This window comes from Apodemus sylvaticus, chromosome 10 (genome assembly GCF_947179515.1).
Source record: "Apodemus sylvaticus chromosome 10, mApoSyl1.1, whole genome shotgun sequence".
NCBI lineage: Eukaryota > Metazoa > Chordata > Mammalia > Rodentia > Muridae > Apodemus > Apodemus sylvaticus.
This window is the reverse complement of record NC_067481.1, coordinates 40,655,997-40,670,396: the sequence shown is the minus strand read 5'-3', so window position 1 is coordinate 40,670,396 and position 14,400 is coordinate 40,655,997. Positions and strand designations below refer to the sequence as shown.

At 42.2% G+C, this 14,400-nt stretch overlaps 2 protein-coding genes across 4 annotated transcripts in view; both read left to right on the top strand.

Annotated features, from left to right (window-relative positions):
• LOC127693540 (ribonuclease SLFN12-like) overlaps positions 1–14,400 on the top strand; it is a 200,824-nt gene that overhangs the window by 25,522 nt on the left and 160,902 nt on the right. The window lies entirely within an intron of this gene.
• The window catches only part of Slfn12 (schlafen family member 12), a 31,106-nt gene that overhangs the window by 8,586 nt on the left and 8,120 nt on the right, over positions 1–14,400 (top strand). The window contains exons 3-4 of the mRNA XM_052194471.1: positions 7,886–7,966; positions 13,771–13,856. Of these exons, the coding sequence (XP_052050431.1) occupies positions 13,824–13,856 (33 nt within the window). The 5' untranslated portion in view covers positions 7,886–7,966; positions 13,771–13,823. The remainder of the gene's footprint in view (positions 1–7,885; positions 7,967–13,770; positions 13,857–14,400) is intronic.

The following is a 14,400-nucleotide window of genomic DNA, read 5'->3' as shown; positions in this document are numbered from 1 at the left end:
CAATCCAGAGGGTGAGAACTTCCCTTTCCCAAGAGAAGTACAGAGCACCAACCCAGGAGAGACAGAATGATCTAGAGTTGGGCTGTTTGGTTTTTCCTTTTGATTTGTTCCCCCAAGAAACAGATCCTTCCTGTCCCCTCTGTCTGTGCTGTCTTATCGACCTGCATTTGGGGCAGAGTAAGGACTTCTGAATGTCATCTCCTTTTCTGCCTGAGGTAGCTGACAGGTACCCTGCGTTTCCTTCTGAGAGATTCCCCCCAGAGTCAGTGCTACAGTCTGAGAGGAGGAACTACCTAGTAGACCCATGGAGCCAGGAGGTCACTGAGCTTGACTTCAGCCTTGGAATTTGATGGGCTCAGGGGTCTCCCTTGCTTTTACTTTTCACTGCTTTTGTTATTCGATATATTTTGTATTTATATTTCAAATGATTTCCTCTTTTCTGGCTCCTCACTTCCTGAAAGTCCCATAAGCCCACTTCCCTATCCCTATTCCCCTATCCAACCCTTCCCACTTCCCTGTCCTGGTATTCACCTATACTGCTGCACTGAGTCTTTCCAGAACAAGGGTCTACTCCTCTGTTCTTCTTGTACATCAATTAATATGTGGATTATGTCTTGGGTATTCCATATTTCTAGGCTAATATCTACTTATCAGTGAGTGCATACCATGATTGATCTTTTGAGACTGCGTTGCTTCTCTTAGTATGATGATCTCCAGATCCATCCATTTGTCTAAGAATTTCATGAATTCATTGTTTCCCATGGCTGATTAGTACTCCATTGTGTAAAATACAACATTTTTTGTAACCCTTCCTCCGTTGAGGTACACCTGGGTTCTTTCCAGCTTCTGGCTATTACAAGCAGGACTGCTATGAACATAGTGGAGCATATGTCTTTATTGCATGCCAGGGAATCCTCTGGGTATATGCCCAGGAGTGGTATAGCAGGGTCCTCCGGAAGTGTCATGCCCAGATTTCTGAGGAACTGCCAGACTGATTTCCAAAGTAGTTGTACCATCTTGTGATCCCACCAGCAGTGGAGGAGTGTTCCTCTTTCTCCACATCCTCACCAACACATGCTGCCTCCTGAGTTTTGAACCTTAGCCATACTGACTGGTTTGAGGTGAAATCTCAGGGTTGTTTTGATTTGCATTTCCCTAATGACTAATGATGTTGAACATTTCTTAAGGTGCTTCTCAGCCATCTGATGTTCTTCATGAGAAAATTCTTTGTTTAGCTGTGTACCCCACTTTTTAATAGGGTTATTTGGTTCTCTGGTGTCTACCTCCTTGAGTTCTTTGTCTATATTAGATATTAGCCCTCTGTCGGATTTAGGGGTTGGTGAAGATCCTTTCCCAATCTGTCACTTGACATTTTGTCATTTTGACAGTGTCCTTTGCCTTGCAGAAACTTTGTAATTTAATGAGGTCCCATTTGTCAATTTCTTGTTCTTAGAGCATAAGCTACTGGTGTTCTGTTCAGGAACTTTTCCCCTGTACCCATGTCCTCAAGGGTTTTTCCCAGTTTCTTTTCTATTAGTTTCAGTGTGTCAGGTTTTATGTGGAGGTCCTTGATCCACTTGGAGTTGAGCTTAGTACAAGGAGATAAGAATGGATTAATTCGCATTCTTCTGCATGCTGACCTCCAATTGAACCAGCACCATTTGTTGAAAAAGCTATCTTTTTTTCCACTGGATGTTTTCAGCTCCAAGTGACCATAGGAGTGTGGGTTCATTTCTGGGTCTTCAATCCTATTCCATTGACCCACTGGCCTGACATTGTACCAATACCATGCAGTTTTTATCACTATTGCTCTGTAGTAATATTTGAGGTCTAGGATACTGATTCCCCCAGAAGTTCTTCTACTGTTGAGAATAATTTTAGCTATCCTGGGTTTTTTGTTATTCCAGATGAATTTGAGAATTGCTCTTTCTAATTTTATGAAGAACTGAGCTGGGATTTTTGATGGGGATTGTGGTGAATCTATAGATTGCTTTTGGCAAGATGGCCATTTGAACTATATTAATTCTGCCAATCCATGAGCATGGAAGATTTTTCCATTTTCTGAGGTCTTCTTCGATTTCCTTCTTCAGAGATCTGAAGTTCTTGTTGTATAGGTCTTTCACTTGTTTGGTTAGAGGCACCCCAAGATACTTTATGCTGTTTGTGGCTATTCTGAAGGGTATCATTTCCCTAATTTCTTTCTCAGTCTGCTTATCCTTTGAGTATAGAAAGACTACTGATTTCCTTGAGTTGATTTTGTAACCAGCCACTTTGCTGAAGTTGTTTATCAGCTGTAGGAGTTCTCTAGTAGAGTTTTTTTGGGTCACTTAAGTATATTATCATATCATCTACAAATAGTGATAGTTTGACTTCTTCCTTTCCAATTTGTATCCCCTTGACCTCCTTATGTTGTCTAATTGCTCTAGCTAGGACTTCAAGAACTATATTGAAAAGATATGGAGAGAGGGGGCAGCCTTGTCTAGTCCCTGATTTTAGTGGGATTGCTTCAAGTTTCTCTCCATTTAGTTTGATGTTGGCTACCGGTTTGCTGTATATTGCTTTTACTATATTTAGATATGGGCCTTGAATTACTGTTCTTTCCAAGACTTTTAGCATGAAAGGATGCTGAATTTTGTCTAATGCTTTTTCAGCATCTAATGAAATGATCATGTGGGTTTTTTTCTTCTAGTTTGTTTATGTAATGGATGGCATTGATGGATTTTCGTATATTGAAACATCCCTGCATCCCTGGGATGAAGCCTACTTGATCATGGTGGATGATGGTTTTGATGTGTTCTTGGATTCAGTGGGCAAGAATTTTATTGAGTATTTTTGCATTGATATTCATAAGGGATATTGGCCTGAAATTCTTTCTTTGTTGGATCTTTGTGTGGTTTTGGTATCAGCGTAATTGTGGCTTCATAGAAGGAGTTGGGTAGTGTTCCTTCTGTTTCTATTTGGTGGAATAGTTTGAAGAGTGTGGGTATTAAGTCTTCTTTGAAGGTCTGATAGAATTCCAAAATAAAACCATCTGGTCCTGTGCTTTTTTTTGATTGGAAGGCTTTCTATGACCCCTTCTATTTCTTTAGGGGTTATGGGTCTGTTTAGATGATCTATTTGATCCTGATTTAATTTTGGTATTTGGTATCTGTCTAAGAAATTGTCCATTTCCTCCAAATTCTCCAGTTGTGTTGAGTACAGGCTTTTGTAGTAGGATCTGATAATTTTTTGAATTTCCTCAGTTTCTGTTGTTATATCTCCCTTTTCATTTCTAATTTTGTTAATTTTGATACTGTCTCTGTGCCCTTTGGTTAGTCTGGCTAAGGATTTATTTATCTTGTTGATTTTTTCAAAGAACCAGCACCTGGTTTTATTGACTTTTGTATGGTTCTCTTAGTTTCTACTTGATTGATTTCAGCTCTGAGTTTGATGATTTCCTGTCTTCTTCTCCTCCTGGGTGAATTAGCTTCTTTTTGTTCCAGGGCTTTCAGTTATACCATTAAGCTTCTAGTGTATGCTCTCTCCAATTTCTTTTTGGAGGCACTCAAAGCTATGAGTTTTCTTCTTAGCACTGCTTTCATTGTGTCCCATAAACTTGGGTATGTTGTGTCTTCATTTTCGTTAAATTCTAAATAGTCTTTGATTTCTTTCTTTATTTCTTCCTTGACCAAGGTATCATTGAGTAGAGTATTGTTCAGTTTCCATGTGGGCTTTCTGTTGTTTTTGTTGTTATTGAAGACCACTTTTACTCCATAGTGATCTGATGGGAGGCATGGGATTATTTTGATCTTCTTATATTTGTTGAAGTCTGTCTTGTGACCAACTATATGATCGATTTTGGAGAAGGTACTATGAGGTGCTGAGAAAAAGGTATATTCTTTTGCTTTGGGATGAAAAGTTCTTTATATATCTGTTAAATCCAATTGGTCCACGCTTCAATTTGTTTCACTGTCTCCCTGTTTAGTTTCTGTTTTCCTGATCAGTCCATTGAGGAGAGTGGGGTGTTGAAGTCAGCCACAATTATTGTGTTAGGTCAATGTGTGCTTTGAGCTTTAGGAAAGTTTCTTTGATGAATGGGGGTGCCCTTGCATTTGGCGCATAGATGTTCAGAATTGAGAGTTCTTCTTGGTGGATTTTTTCTTTGATCAGCAAGAACTGTCCTTCCAAGTCTCTTTTGATGACATTTGGTTGAAAGTCAATTTTATCTGATATTAGAATGGCTATTCTTGCTCGTTTCCTGAGACCGTTGGCTTGTAAAATTGTCTTCCAGCCTTTTACTCTAAGGTAGCTTTTGTCTTTGACACTGAGGTGTGTTTCCTGTATGCAGCAAAATGTAGGGCCCTGTTTCCTTATCCAGTCTGTTAGTCTATGTCTTTTTATTTGGGGAATTGAGTCCATTGATGTTAAGAGAAATTAAGGAATAGTGATTATTACTTCCTGTCATTTTTGATATTATTTTTATATTTGAGTGGTTATCTTCTTTTGGGTTTGATGAAAGAAGGTACTATCTTGTTTTTTCCAGGGTGTAGTTTCCCTCCTTGTATTGGAGTTTTCCTCATGTTATTCTTTGTAGGGCTGGGTTTGTGGAAAGTTATTGTGTAAATTTGGTTTTGCCATGGAATAAATATCTTGGTTTCTCCATCTATGGTGAGAGAGTTTTGCTGGGTATAGTAGTCTTGGCTGACATTTGTGTTCTCTTAGAGTCTGCATGAGATTTGCCCAGGATTTTCTAGCTTTCATGGTCTCTGGTGAGAAGTCTGGTGTAATTCTGATAGGTCTTCCTTTATATGTTACTTGGTCTTTTTCTCTTACTGCCTTCAATATTCTTTCTTTGTTTAGTACATTTGGGGTTTTGATTATTATGTAACGGGAGGTATTTCTGCTCTGGTCCAGTCTGTTTGGAGTTCTGTAGGCTCCTTATATATTCATGGGCATCTCTCTCTTTAGGTTAGGGGAGTTTTCTTCTATAATTTTGTTGAAGATATTTGCTGGCCCTTTCAGTTGTAAATCTTCACTCTCATCTATACCTATACTCCTTAGGTTTAGTCTTCTCATTGTGTCCTGGATTTCCTGGATGTTCTGGGTTACACGCTTTTTGCATTTTGCATTTTCTTTGACTGTTGAGTCAATGGTTTCTATGGTATCTTCAGCATCTGAGATTCTTTCTTCCATCTCTTGTATTCTGTTGTTGATATTTACATCTCTGGCCCCTGATTTCTTCTCATGGTTTTCCATCTCCAAAGTTGTCTCCCTTTGTGATTTTTTAGTTGTTTCTACTTCTGTTTTTAGATCCAGGATGGTTTTGTTCAGTTCCTTCTTTTGTTTGTTTGTGTTTTCATTTAATTCTTTAAGAGTTTTTTGTGTTTCCTCTTTTATGACTTCTGCCATTTGACTCACTTTCTCTTGCATTTTTTTAAGTTGTGGTACTTTTGTTTTTTTTTTGTTTTTGTTTTTGTTTTTTTTTTTTGTTTTTTGTTTTTGTTTTTATTTTTGTTTTGGTTTTGTTTTTGGTTTTTTTTTTTTTTTTTTTTTTTTTTTTTTTTTTTTTTTTTTTTTTTTTTTTTTTTGCTTTTCTTCTTTATTGGTTTCTATCTCTTTAGCCCTATTCTCCTGAATTTCTTTAAGTGATTTTTGTGTTTCCTTTATACGGGTTTCTAACTTATTCATGTTCCCCTGTATTTCTTTAAGAGACTCATTTATGTGCTTTTTCTGTTCCTCTAGCAGTGTTTTTAATCCAAATCTTGTTTTTCTGGTGTGTTGGGGTATCCAGAACTTGTTGATTTTGGAGAGTTGGGTTCATATTGCCTAGATTTCTGTTAGTAGCTTTCCTATGTTTGCCTTTTGCCATCTTGTTATCTCTGGAATTAGTTGGTCTTGTCACTGGCTGGGGTTTGAACCGCCTGTGAGACTGTAAGGCTATTTCCGCAACACTGGATGGCTCGGTTTCCTCTGACATAGCTTGCTGATGTGTTGCCCTCCTCTTGGGTGCCCTTGGAGCCCTAGTGTGCCTTGCCCCAGGTTGTTTCTGTGAACCAGATGATGCCCGTTAGCTCCTTCAGGGAGTGATGATGGTGGATACTATGGGGACCTTTTCCGAGTGCTGAACACTCTGCCAGGCAGCCGATCCCCCAACCGGGTTGGTACACACACGGCTAGTCTAACTTCTCAGGCCGTGAGTCCAGGCAAAGGCCTGACAGGCTTAGGTCTGAGCAATGTTCGCCTTGGGCTCTGTCTGCTAACTGGTTCTGTCCGGTAACCAAGATGGTGCCGCGCCCCTACAAGTGCTGGGCACTCTACTGGGCAGACAACCTCCTGGCTGGGTTGGCACACAGGTGGCACACCGAGCTGCCCAGAGCCTGGGTGCAGACCAACACCTTTCAGGCTTAGACCCAAGTGATGTTCGCCTCAGGCTAAGTCTGCTGGCTGGCTTTGTCTGTTAGAGCTCTCTGGCATCCCGTAGCCAAGATGGGGGTGCACGTGCCCCCTGCAAGTGCTGGGACAGTCCTCTGGGTAAAGAACGTCCTGGCCGGGTTGGCACACAGATGGCCCACCAAGCAGCCCAGGGCCTGGTTGCAGGCCAACGCCTATCAGGCTTAGACCCAAGCGATGGTAGCCTCGGACTATGTCAGTGTACCTGGGGCTGTCAGATCTCTCTGGCTTCCTGGAGCCGAGATGGTGGAGAGCCTCTCAGAACTGGCTGGCGGGAGACAGAGATTGATGTGGCTTCAGTGCGGTGAAAAGCGCTGTAACTCCACCACCGCTCGCAGCTCAGCTGACTGGCCGTGGCCAGTGGTAGCGGGCACAGTACCTGCCTGGACCCTGTCGCCTTGATTCCACTGGTGGTGGCTTTCTCCGCTGGACAAGCTGCCGCTGTCGCTGCCACTGCCACCGCGTCCCTGCTCCACCCCCATGCTTTTAAGCTCTATGCCCATGCTCTGTGCAAAGTACTAGATATGAACAAATTCCTTAGCTGAGGTCTTGAACTGAGATGGCCAGTGTTCCAGGCTAGCCCACAGCTCCTGTAAAGGGGACTGCAATGTAGCATCATTGACTTTGAAGTTTCCCACAGGCGTGAGGGTTGTCCTTTTCCACTTGGTGTGAGATGTGATTTCTGTCTGCTATCCATGTACTGAGTGCACCAGGGCTGCTGGCCTAGGACACAGCCTGATTCGGGAGGTCCTGAATGGGCGGGGCTAAGAGGGAAAGAATGACAGAGACCACATAGCAGTGTCAGGACACAGGAACTTCATTTTTATTTAAATCTGAAAGCTTCCATACAGGTATTTATTATGTATGAGCAAATTTCCCTGAGCCTCTCCCACTCCCCTACCTGCTCTTCCACCTGTGCACTGAGATTTCCAGGTAGTTTTACCTGACTTTGCTTCTTTTCATTTTTTTTTTTAATTTGTTGTTCTTGTTGTCATTTCGAGAAACAATTGCACGAAGCATCTAAGTTTCCTTTTACACTTCCTGGAGTGACGAAATGCTCAAAGTCTTAGAGTGATTACGCAGTTTAACTTATAAAAGTAGCAAAGAAAGGCGAGGCTTAAGGCAGAGTGGCAATATCTGCTCCACAGAGTCAGTTGCTCTCCCTCCACAGGTGAGCTCTGATCACCTGTCCTGCCTCTCTGGACAAGGGAAAGGCTGGAAGCCTACCAGTGCGCTGAGCTTCGGGGAACACAGCTCCCAAGACACAGAGTAAGTGAGCCAGGTCCCTGTGACATACTCAGCCCTGATGTCTTTCTCTTTCTTTTTCTCTCTTTCGGGATGTCCCCACCCGATGTCAGGTCCTGTCCACTTACTGGCTCTGGGAGGATATAGGGTAGCAGTTGTCAGCACAAACCTTCCCTCTCAGATTAACTCTGCCTGCTTTTTTTCTTTCTAGAAATATTGGCTCCTTGGCATCTCCAAAGCTATTCCCTCAAAGCACCAGCTGCTGAGCACTTGGGGACTCTGAAAGCTTGTGGTGAGAGAAAATGGCTTCCCCTTTGAGATGGAGGGAGGGCTGAAAGTTGCTGGGCTTGAGGCCATGATGCTTTCTGAGGCTGACTAGTGAGGGAGGAAGAGGCAGGTCTGAGTGGTGTATGTTTGGCATGCTTGTGTGAATCTCCAGAGTCCCTTGTGGGTTCCCTATCCTCTTAGAGACCTGGCCCTGTTGAACATTGAGAAAACATGGCTCTGGAAAGGACACAGCCTGCACTCTAGGGCCAGAAAGAAGTTTCTGTGCAAGTTTACAATCCAGAGGGTGAGCACTTCCCTTTCCCAAGAGAAGTACAGAGCACCAACCCAGGAGAGACAGAATGATCTAGAGTTGGGCTGTTTGGTTTGCCTTTTGATTTGTTCCCCCAAGAAACAGATCCTTCCTGTCCCCTCTTTCTGTGCTGTCTTATCGACCTGCATTTGGGGCAGAATAGGGACATCTGAATGTCATCTCCTTTTCTGCCTGAGGTAGCTGACAGGTACCCTGCGTTTCCTTCTGAGAGATTCCCCCCAGAGTCAGTGCTACAGTCTGAGAGGAGGAACTACCTAGTAGACCCATGGAGCCAGGAGGTCACTGAGCTTGACTTCAGCCTTGGAATTTGATGGGCTCTGGGGTCTCCCTTGCTTTTATTTTTCACTGCTTTTGTTATTCGATATATTTTGTATTTACATTTCAAATGATTTCCTCTTTTCTGGCTCCCCACTTCCTGAAAGTCCCATAAGCCCACTTCCCTCTCCCTATTCCCCTATCCAACCCTTCCCACTTCTCTGTTCTGGTATTCAGCTATACTGCTGCACTGAGTCTTTCCAGAACAAGGGACTACTCCTCTGTTCTTCTTATACATCAATTAATATGTGGATTATGTCTTGGGTATTCCATATTTCTAGGCTAATATCTACTTATCAGTTAGTGCATACCATGATTGATCTTTTGAGACTGGGTTGCTTCACTTAGTATGATGATCTCCAGATCCATCCATTTGTCTAAGAATTTCATGAATTCATTGTTTCCGATGGCTGATTAGTACTCCATTGTGTAAATATACTACAATTTTTGTATCCATTCTTCTGTTGAGGTACACCTGGGTTCTTTCCAGCTTCTGGCTATTACAAGTAGGACTGCTATGAACATAGTGGAGCATGTGTCTTTATTGCATGCCAGGGAATCCTCTGGGTATATGCCCAGGAGTGGTATAGCAGGGATCTCCGGAAGTGTCATGCCCAGATTTCTGAGGAACTGCCAGACTGATTTCCAAAGTGGTTGCACCATCTTGTGATCCCTCCAGCAGTGGAGGAGTGTTCCTCTTTCTCCACATCCTTGCCAACACCTGCTGTCTCCTGAGTTTTTAACCTTAGCCATTCTGACTGGTGTGAGGTGAAATCTCAGGGTTGTTTTGATTTGCATTTCCCTAATGACTAAAGATGTTGAACATTTCTTAAGGTGCTTCTCAGCCATCCGACATTCTTCATGGGAAAATTATTTGTTTAGCTGTGTACCCCACTTTTTAATAGGGTTATTTGGTTCTCTGGTGCCTACCTTCTTGAGTTCTTTGTATATATTAGATATTAGCCCTCTGTCGGATTTAGGGTTGGTGAAGATCCTTTCCCAATCTGTCGGATAACATTTTGTCCTTTTGACAGTTTCTTTTGCCTTGCAGAAACTTTGTAATTTAATGAGGTCCCATTTGTCAATTCTTGTTCTTAGAGCATAAGCTACTGGTGTTCTGTTCAGGAACTTTTCCCCTGTGCCATGTCCTCAAGGGTCTTTCCCAGTTTCTTTTCTATTAGTTTCAGTGTGTCGGGTTTTATGTGGAGGTCCTTGATCCACTTGGAGTTGAGCTTAGTACAAGGAGATAAGAATGGATTAATTCTCATTCTTCTGCATGCTGACCTCCAATTGAACCAGCACCATTTGTTGAAAAAGCTATCTTTTTTTTCCACTGGATGTTTCAGCTCCAAGTGACCATAGGTGTGTGGGTTCATTTCTGGGTCTTCAATCCTATTCCATTGACCCACTGGCCTGACATTGTACCAATACCATGCAGTTTTTATCACTATTGCTCTGTAGTAATATTTGAGGTCTGGGATACTGATTCCCCCAGAAGTTCTTTTACTGTTGAGAATAATTTTAGCTATCCTGAGTTTTTTGTTATTCCAGATGAATTTGAGAATTGCTCTTTCTAACTCTATGAAGAATTGAGCTGGGATTTTTGATGGGGATTGCGTTGAATCTATAGATTGCTTTTGGCAAGATGGCCATTTTAACTCTATTAATCCTGCCAATCCATGAGCATGGAAGACTTTTCCATTTTCTGAAGTCTTCTTCCATTTCCTTCTTCAGAGATCTGAAGTTCTTGTTGTATAGGTCTTTCACTTGTTTGGTTAGTCACCCCAAGATACTTTATGCTGTTTGTGGCTATTGTGAAGGGTGTCATTTCCCTAATTTCTTTCTCAGGCTGCTTATCCTTTGAGTATATAAAGGCTACTGGTTTGCTTGAGTTGATTTTGTAACCAGCCACTTTGCTGAAGTTGTTTATCAGCTGTAGGAGTACTCTGGTAGTTTTTTGGATCACTTAAGTATATTATCATATCATCTGCAAATAGTGATAGTTTGACTTCTTCCTTTCCAATTTGTATCCCTTTGACCTCCTTATGTTGTCTAATTGCTCTAGCTAGGACTTCAAGAACTATACTGAAAAGATATGGAGAGAGGGGGCAGCCTTGTCTAGTCCCTGATTTTAGTGGGATTGCTTCAAGTTTCTCTCCATTTAGTTTGATGTTGGCTACCGGTTTGCTGTATATTGCTTTTACTATATTTAGATATGGGCCCTGAATTACTGTTATTTCCAAGACTTTTAGCATGAAAGGATGCTGAATTTTGTCTAATGCTTTTTCAGCATCTAATGAAATGATCATGTGGGTTTTTTCTTCTAGTTTGTTTATGTAATGGATGGCATTGATGGATTTTCGTATATTGAAACATCCCTGCATCTCTGGGATGAAGCCTACTTGATCATGGTGGATGATGGTTTTGATGTGTTCTTGGATTCAGTGGGCAAGAATTTTATTGAGTATTTTTGCATTGATATTCATAAGGGAAATTGGCCTGAAATTCTCTTTCTTTGTAGGATCTTTGTGTGGTTTTGGTATCAGCGGAATTGTGGCTTCATAGAAGGAATTGGGTAGTGTTCCTTCTATGTTGTGGAATAGTTTGAAGAGTATTTGTGTTAGGTCTTCTTTGAAGGTCTGATAGAATTCCGCACTGAAGCCATCTGGTCCTGTACTTTTTTTGGTTGGAAGGCTTTCTATGACCCCTTCTATTTCTTTAGGGGTTATGGGACTGTTTAGATGATCTATTTGGTCCTGATTTAATTTTGGTATTTGGTATCTGTCTAGGAAATTGTCCATTTCCTCCAGATTTTCCAGTTGTGTTGAGTATAGGCTTTTGTAGTAGGATCTGATGATTTTTTTAATTTCCTCAGTTTCTGTTGTTATATCCCCCTTTTCATTTCTAATTTTGTTAATTTGGATACTTTCTCTCTGCCCTTTGGTCAGTCTGGCTAATGGTTTATCTATCTTGTTGGCTTTCTCAAAAAACCAGCTCCTGGATTCGTTGATTCTTTGTATGGTTCTCTTTGTTTCTACTTGACTAATTTCAGCCCTGAGTTTGATGATTTCCTGTCTTCTACTCCTCCTGGGTGAATTGGCTTCTTTTTGTTCCAGGGCTTTCAGGTGTGTCGTTAAGCTGCTAGTGTATGCACTCTCCATTTTCTTTTTGGAGGCACTCAGGGCTATGAGTTTTCCTCTTAGCACTGCTTTCATTGTGTCCCAAAGATTTGGGTATGTTGCATTTTCATTAAATTCTAAAAAGTCTCTGATTTCTTTCTTTATTTCATCTTTGGCCAAGCTGTCATTGAGTAGATTATTGCTCAGCCTCCATGTGTATGTGGGCTTTCTCTTGTTTTTGTTGCCATTGAAGACCACTCTTACTCCATAGTGATCTGATAGGAGGCATGGGATTAGTTTGATCTTTTTATATTTGTTGAGGTTTGTCTTGTGACCAATTATATGGTCGATTTTGGAGAAGGTACCATGAGGTGTTGTGAAAAAGGTATATTCTTTTGTTTTAGGGTGAAATGTTCTATAAATATCAGTCAAGTCCAATTGGTCCAAAGCTTCAATTAGTTTTATTGTGTCCCTGTTTAGTTTCTGCTTTCCTGGGTGCAGGCCAATGCCTGCCGGGCTTAGAACCCCGTGATGTTGGCCTTGGGTTATATTTGCGTACCTCAGTCTGTCTGATTTCTCTGGTGCCTGAGATCCAAGATGGCGGAGAGACTCTCGTAACTGACTGGCAGGAGGCAGAGTCCTGATGTAGCTTCTGTGGGGTGAAAGGCACTGTAAATCTGCTGCTGCTTGCAGCCCGGGTGGCCAGTGAAAGTCAGTGGTAGCAGGCACAAGGCCTGCCTGGACCCTGTCACCTTGGTTCCACTGCTGATAGCCCTTCCACTGGACCAGCTGCCACTGCTGACGCCACCGCCGCTGCTGCCCTTAATTTTTTTTAAATTTCTTCTTGTTGTTGTTAATTCAATTAATGAAAATCACCAGCTCTAGTCAGGAGGGGTGGTATGTGCCTTTACAACACTCAGGATGCCCTCGTACATCTCTGTACAGTAGAGGCCAGCCTGCTCTACCTAGCAGGTTCAACATAGCAAGAACATATATCATAAATTGCAAAGAAAAATAAGAAATAAAATGTTAATACATTTAAAAAATCAGTAGATTTCCCAAATGCCAGTCAGGATGAGCCCTGTTTGGCAAATACATTATAGTATCCATTCTGATGTCTTCTCTAATCCCAGATGCTGTGACCTTACTAAGCACTATTACACAAATACTCAGTATGAAAGTATGCAGCAGTTTACAGGGACTGTAGGGATGGTGCAGGTTCAGAGTACTTGTTGCTTTTATAGAGGGTGTGGGTGTGTGGTTCCCAGTACTTACATAGTAGGTCACAAACATCCCTATCTTAGTTCCAGGGAATTCCTCTCCAGAAACCCATTGAACCAAGGCACAGGTGTGGTATACAGACATACTTGAGGCAAAACACCCGTTTTTAAAACACCACAGCTCATGGGGGTTTATAGAAGCTGCTGATCATTACTTTATAAATGAATTATAAATGAGAGATGTGGTAGCCTGGTGAAACAAGACAGCAAACTCTACTCCAGTTTCTGCCAGCATGGCAGACCATGATGAACTCTGCCCATGGGTGAAGATATATCTTCATGTCAGTGAAATGCTAAGTCCTTCCGTTGCAGTTTCCTGTGTGTGCTGTACAGTGGTTCACTTCAGAAAGGTCCACAACTCAGGGCAGAGCTTGTGTCTGAGCTGAAGCCAGCACTTCCCACCCATTTCAGGAAACTGCTGTGAACTTGACACCAGCATCTTTCAGCAAGGATACTTGGAAGAACATCCCATGCACAGACTCTTAAGTCAAGTATTAACAGAGTGAATTCTGTCCTAGACATGACACCAGTGTGATGGCGTGTGCCTACACTCCCGGTGCTTGGGATGCTGAAGTGGCAACGTGGTTGCAGGCCAGAATTCAGTTAACCCTGGGCAGAGAGAGAAGGAAGAGGGAGGAACGTAAGCACGTTATCTCCTCTATAGAAACATTAAAAACAAAACACACAAGCAGAAAATAACGCAACCTACAACCAGAACGCATAAAGATTAACAATTTATCGAGGAGAAACCAATTCAGTAATGAAGGAAATGTTGTCCTTGCAGGACTCCTACTTTAAAGGAGGACACACAACCTGAAGTTCCCTCTTTTTAACACCATGGACGTCACACAACTCAGATTCCAGGACAAGGTAAAGTGAGCCAGGTTCCTATCAGCAACCTGCAACCCCAATTTCTTTCTATCCCCACTCCAATAGCATGCCCAATCTATTGTTCTGGGATCAATAGGAGATTGATGGCTCAGCCCACTGTCTCATGTAAAGCCTAAGAAACCTTCTGTCCCTTCTAATGCTTTGTCTCTTTGGCATTTCTGTAGGGCTCTTCTAGGAATGTACAGGCTGCTGTGGAGTTAGGGTGAGAGCAAATGCTTTCCTCTGACTGCTGGAGGGGGAGAGCTGAGGGGTGCTTAATTAAGCTTGGACAATAACAGAGTTCCTCAGACCTTGGTTTAACTCATAGCTCCACAGAGATGGAGTCTAGTTACAGTAGCTCGGGCACTGCCAAATCATGCCTGGTCTAAGCCTAGCTAGTGAGGCAGGGGAAGCAGAGGTTTGTGTAGATCTCCAGAGCCCTGCCAGGATGCCCCATCATCTTAGAAATGGGACCCTATAAGAGAAAAGTGAAGAGAGACCTCAACACAGAGAGGAAGGAAATTAGATTTGTACAGATACAATT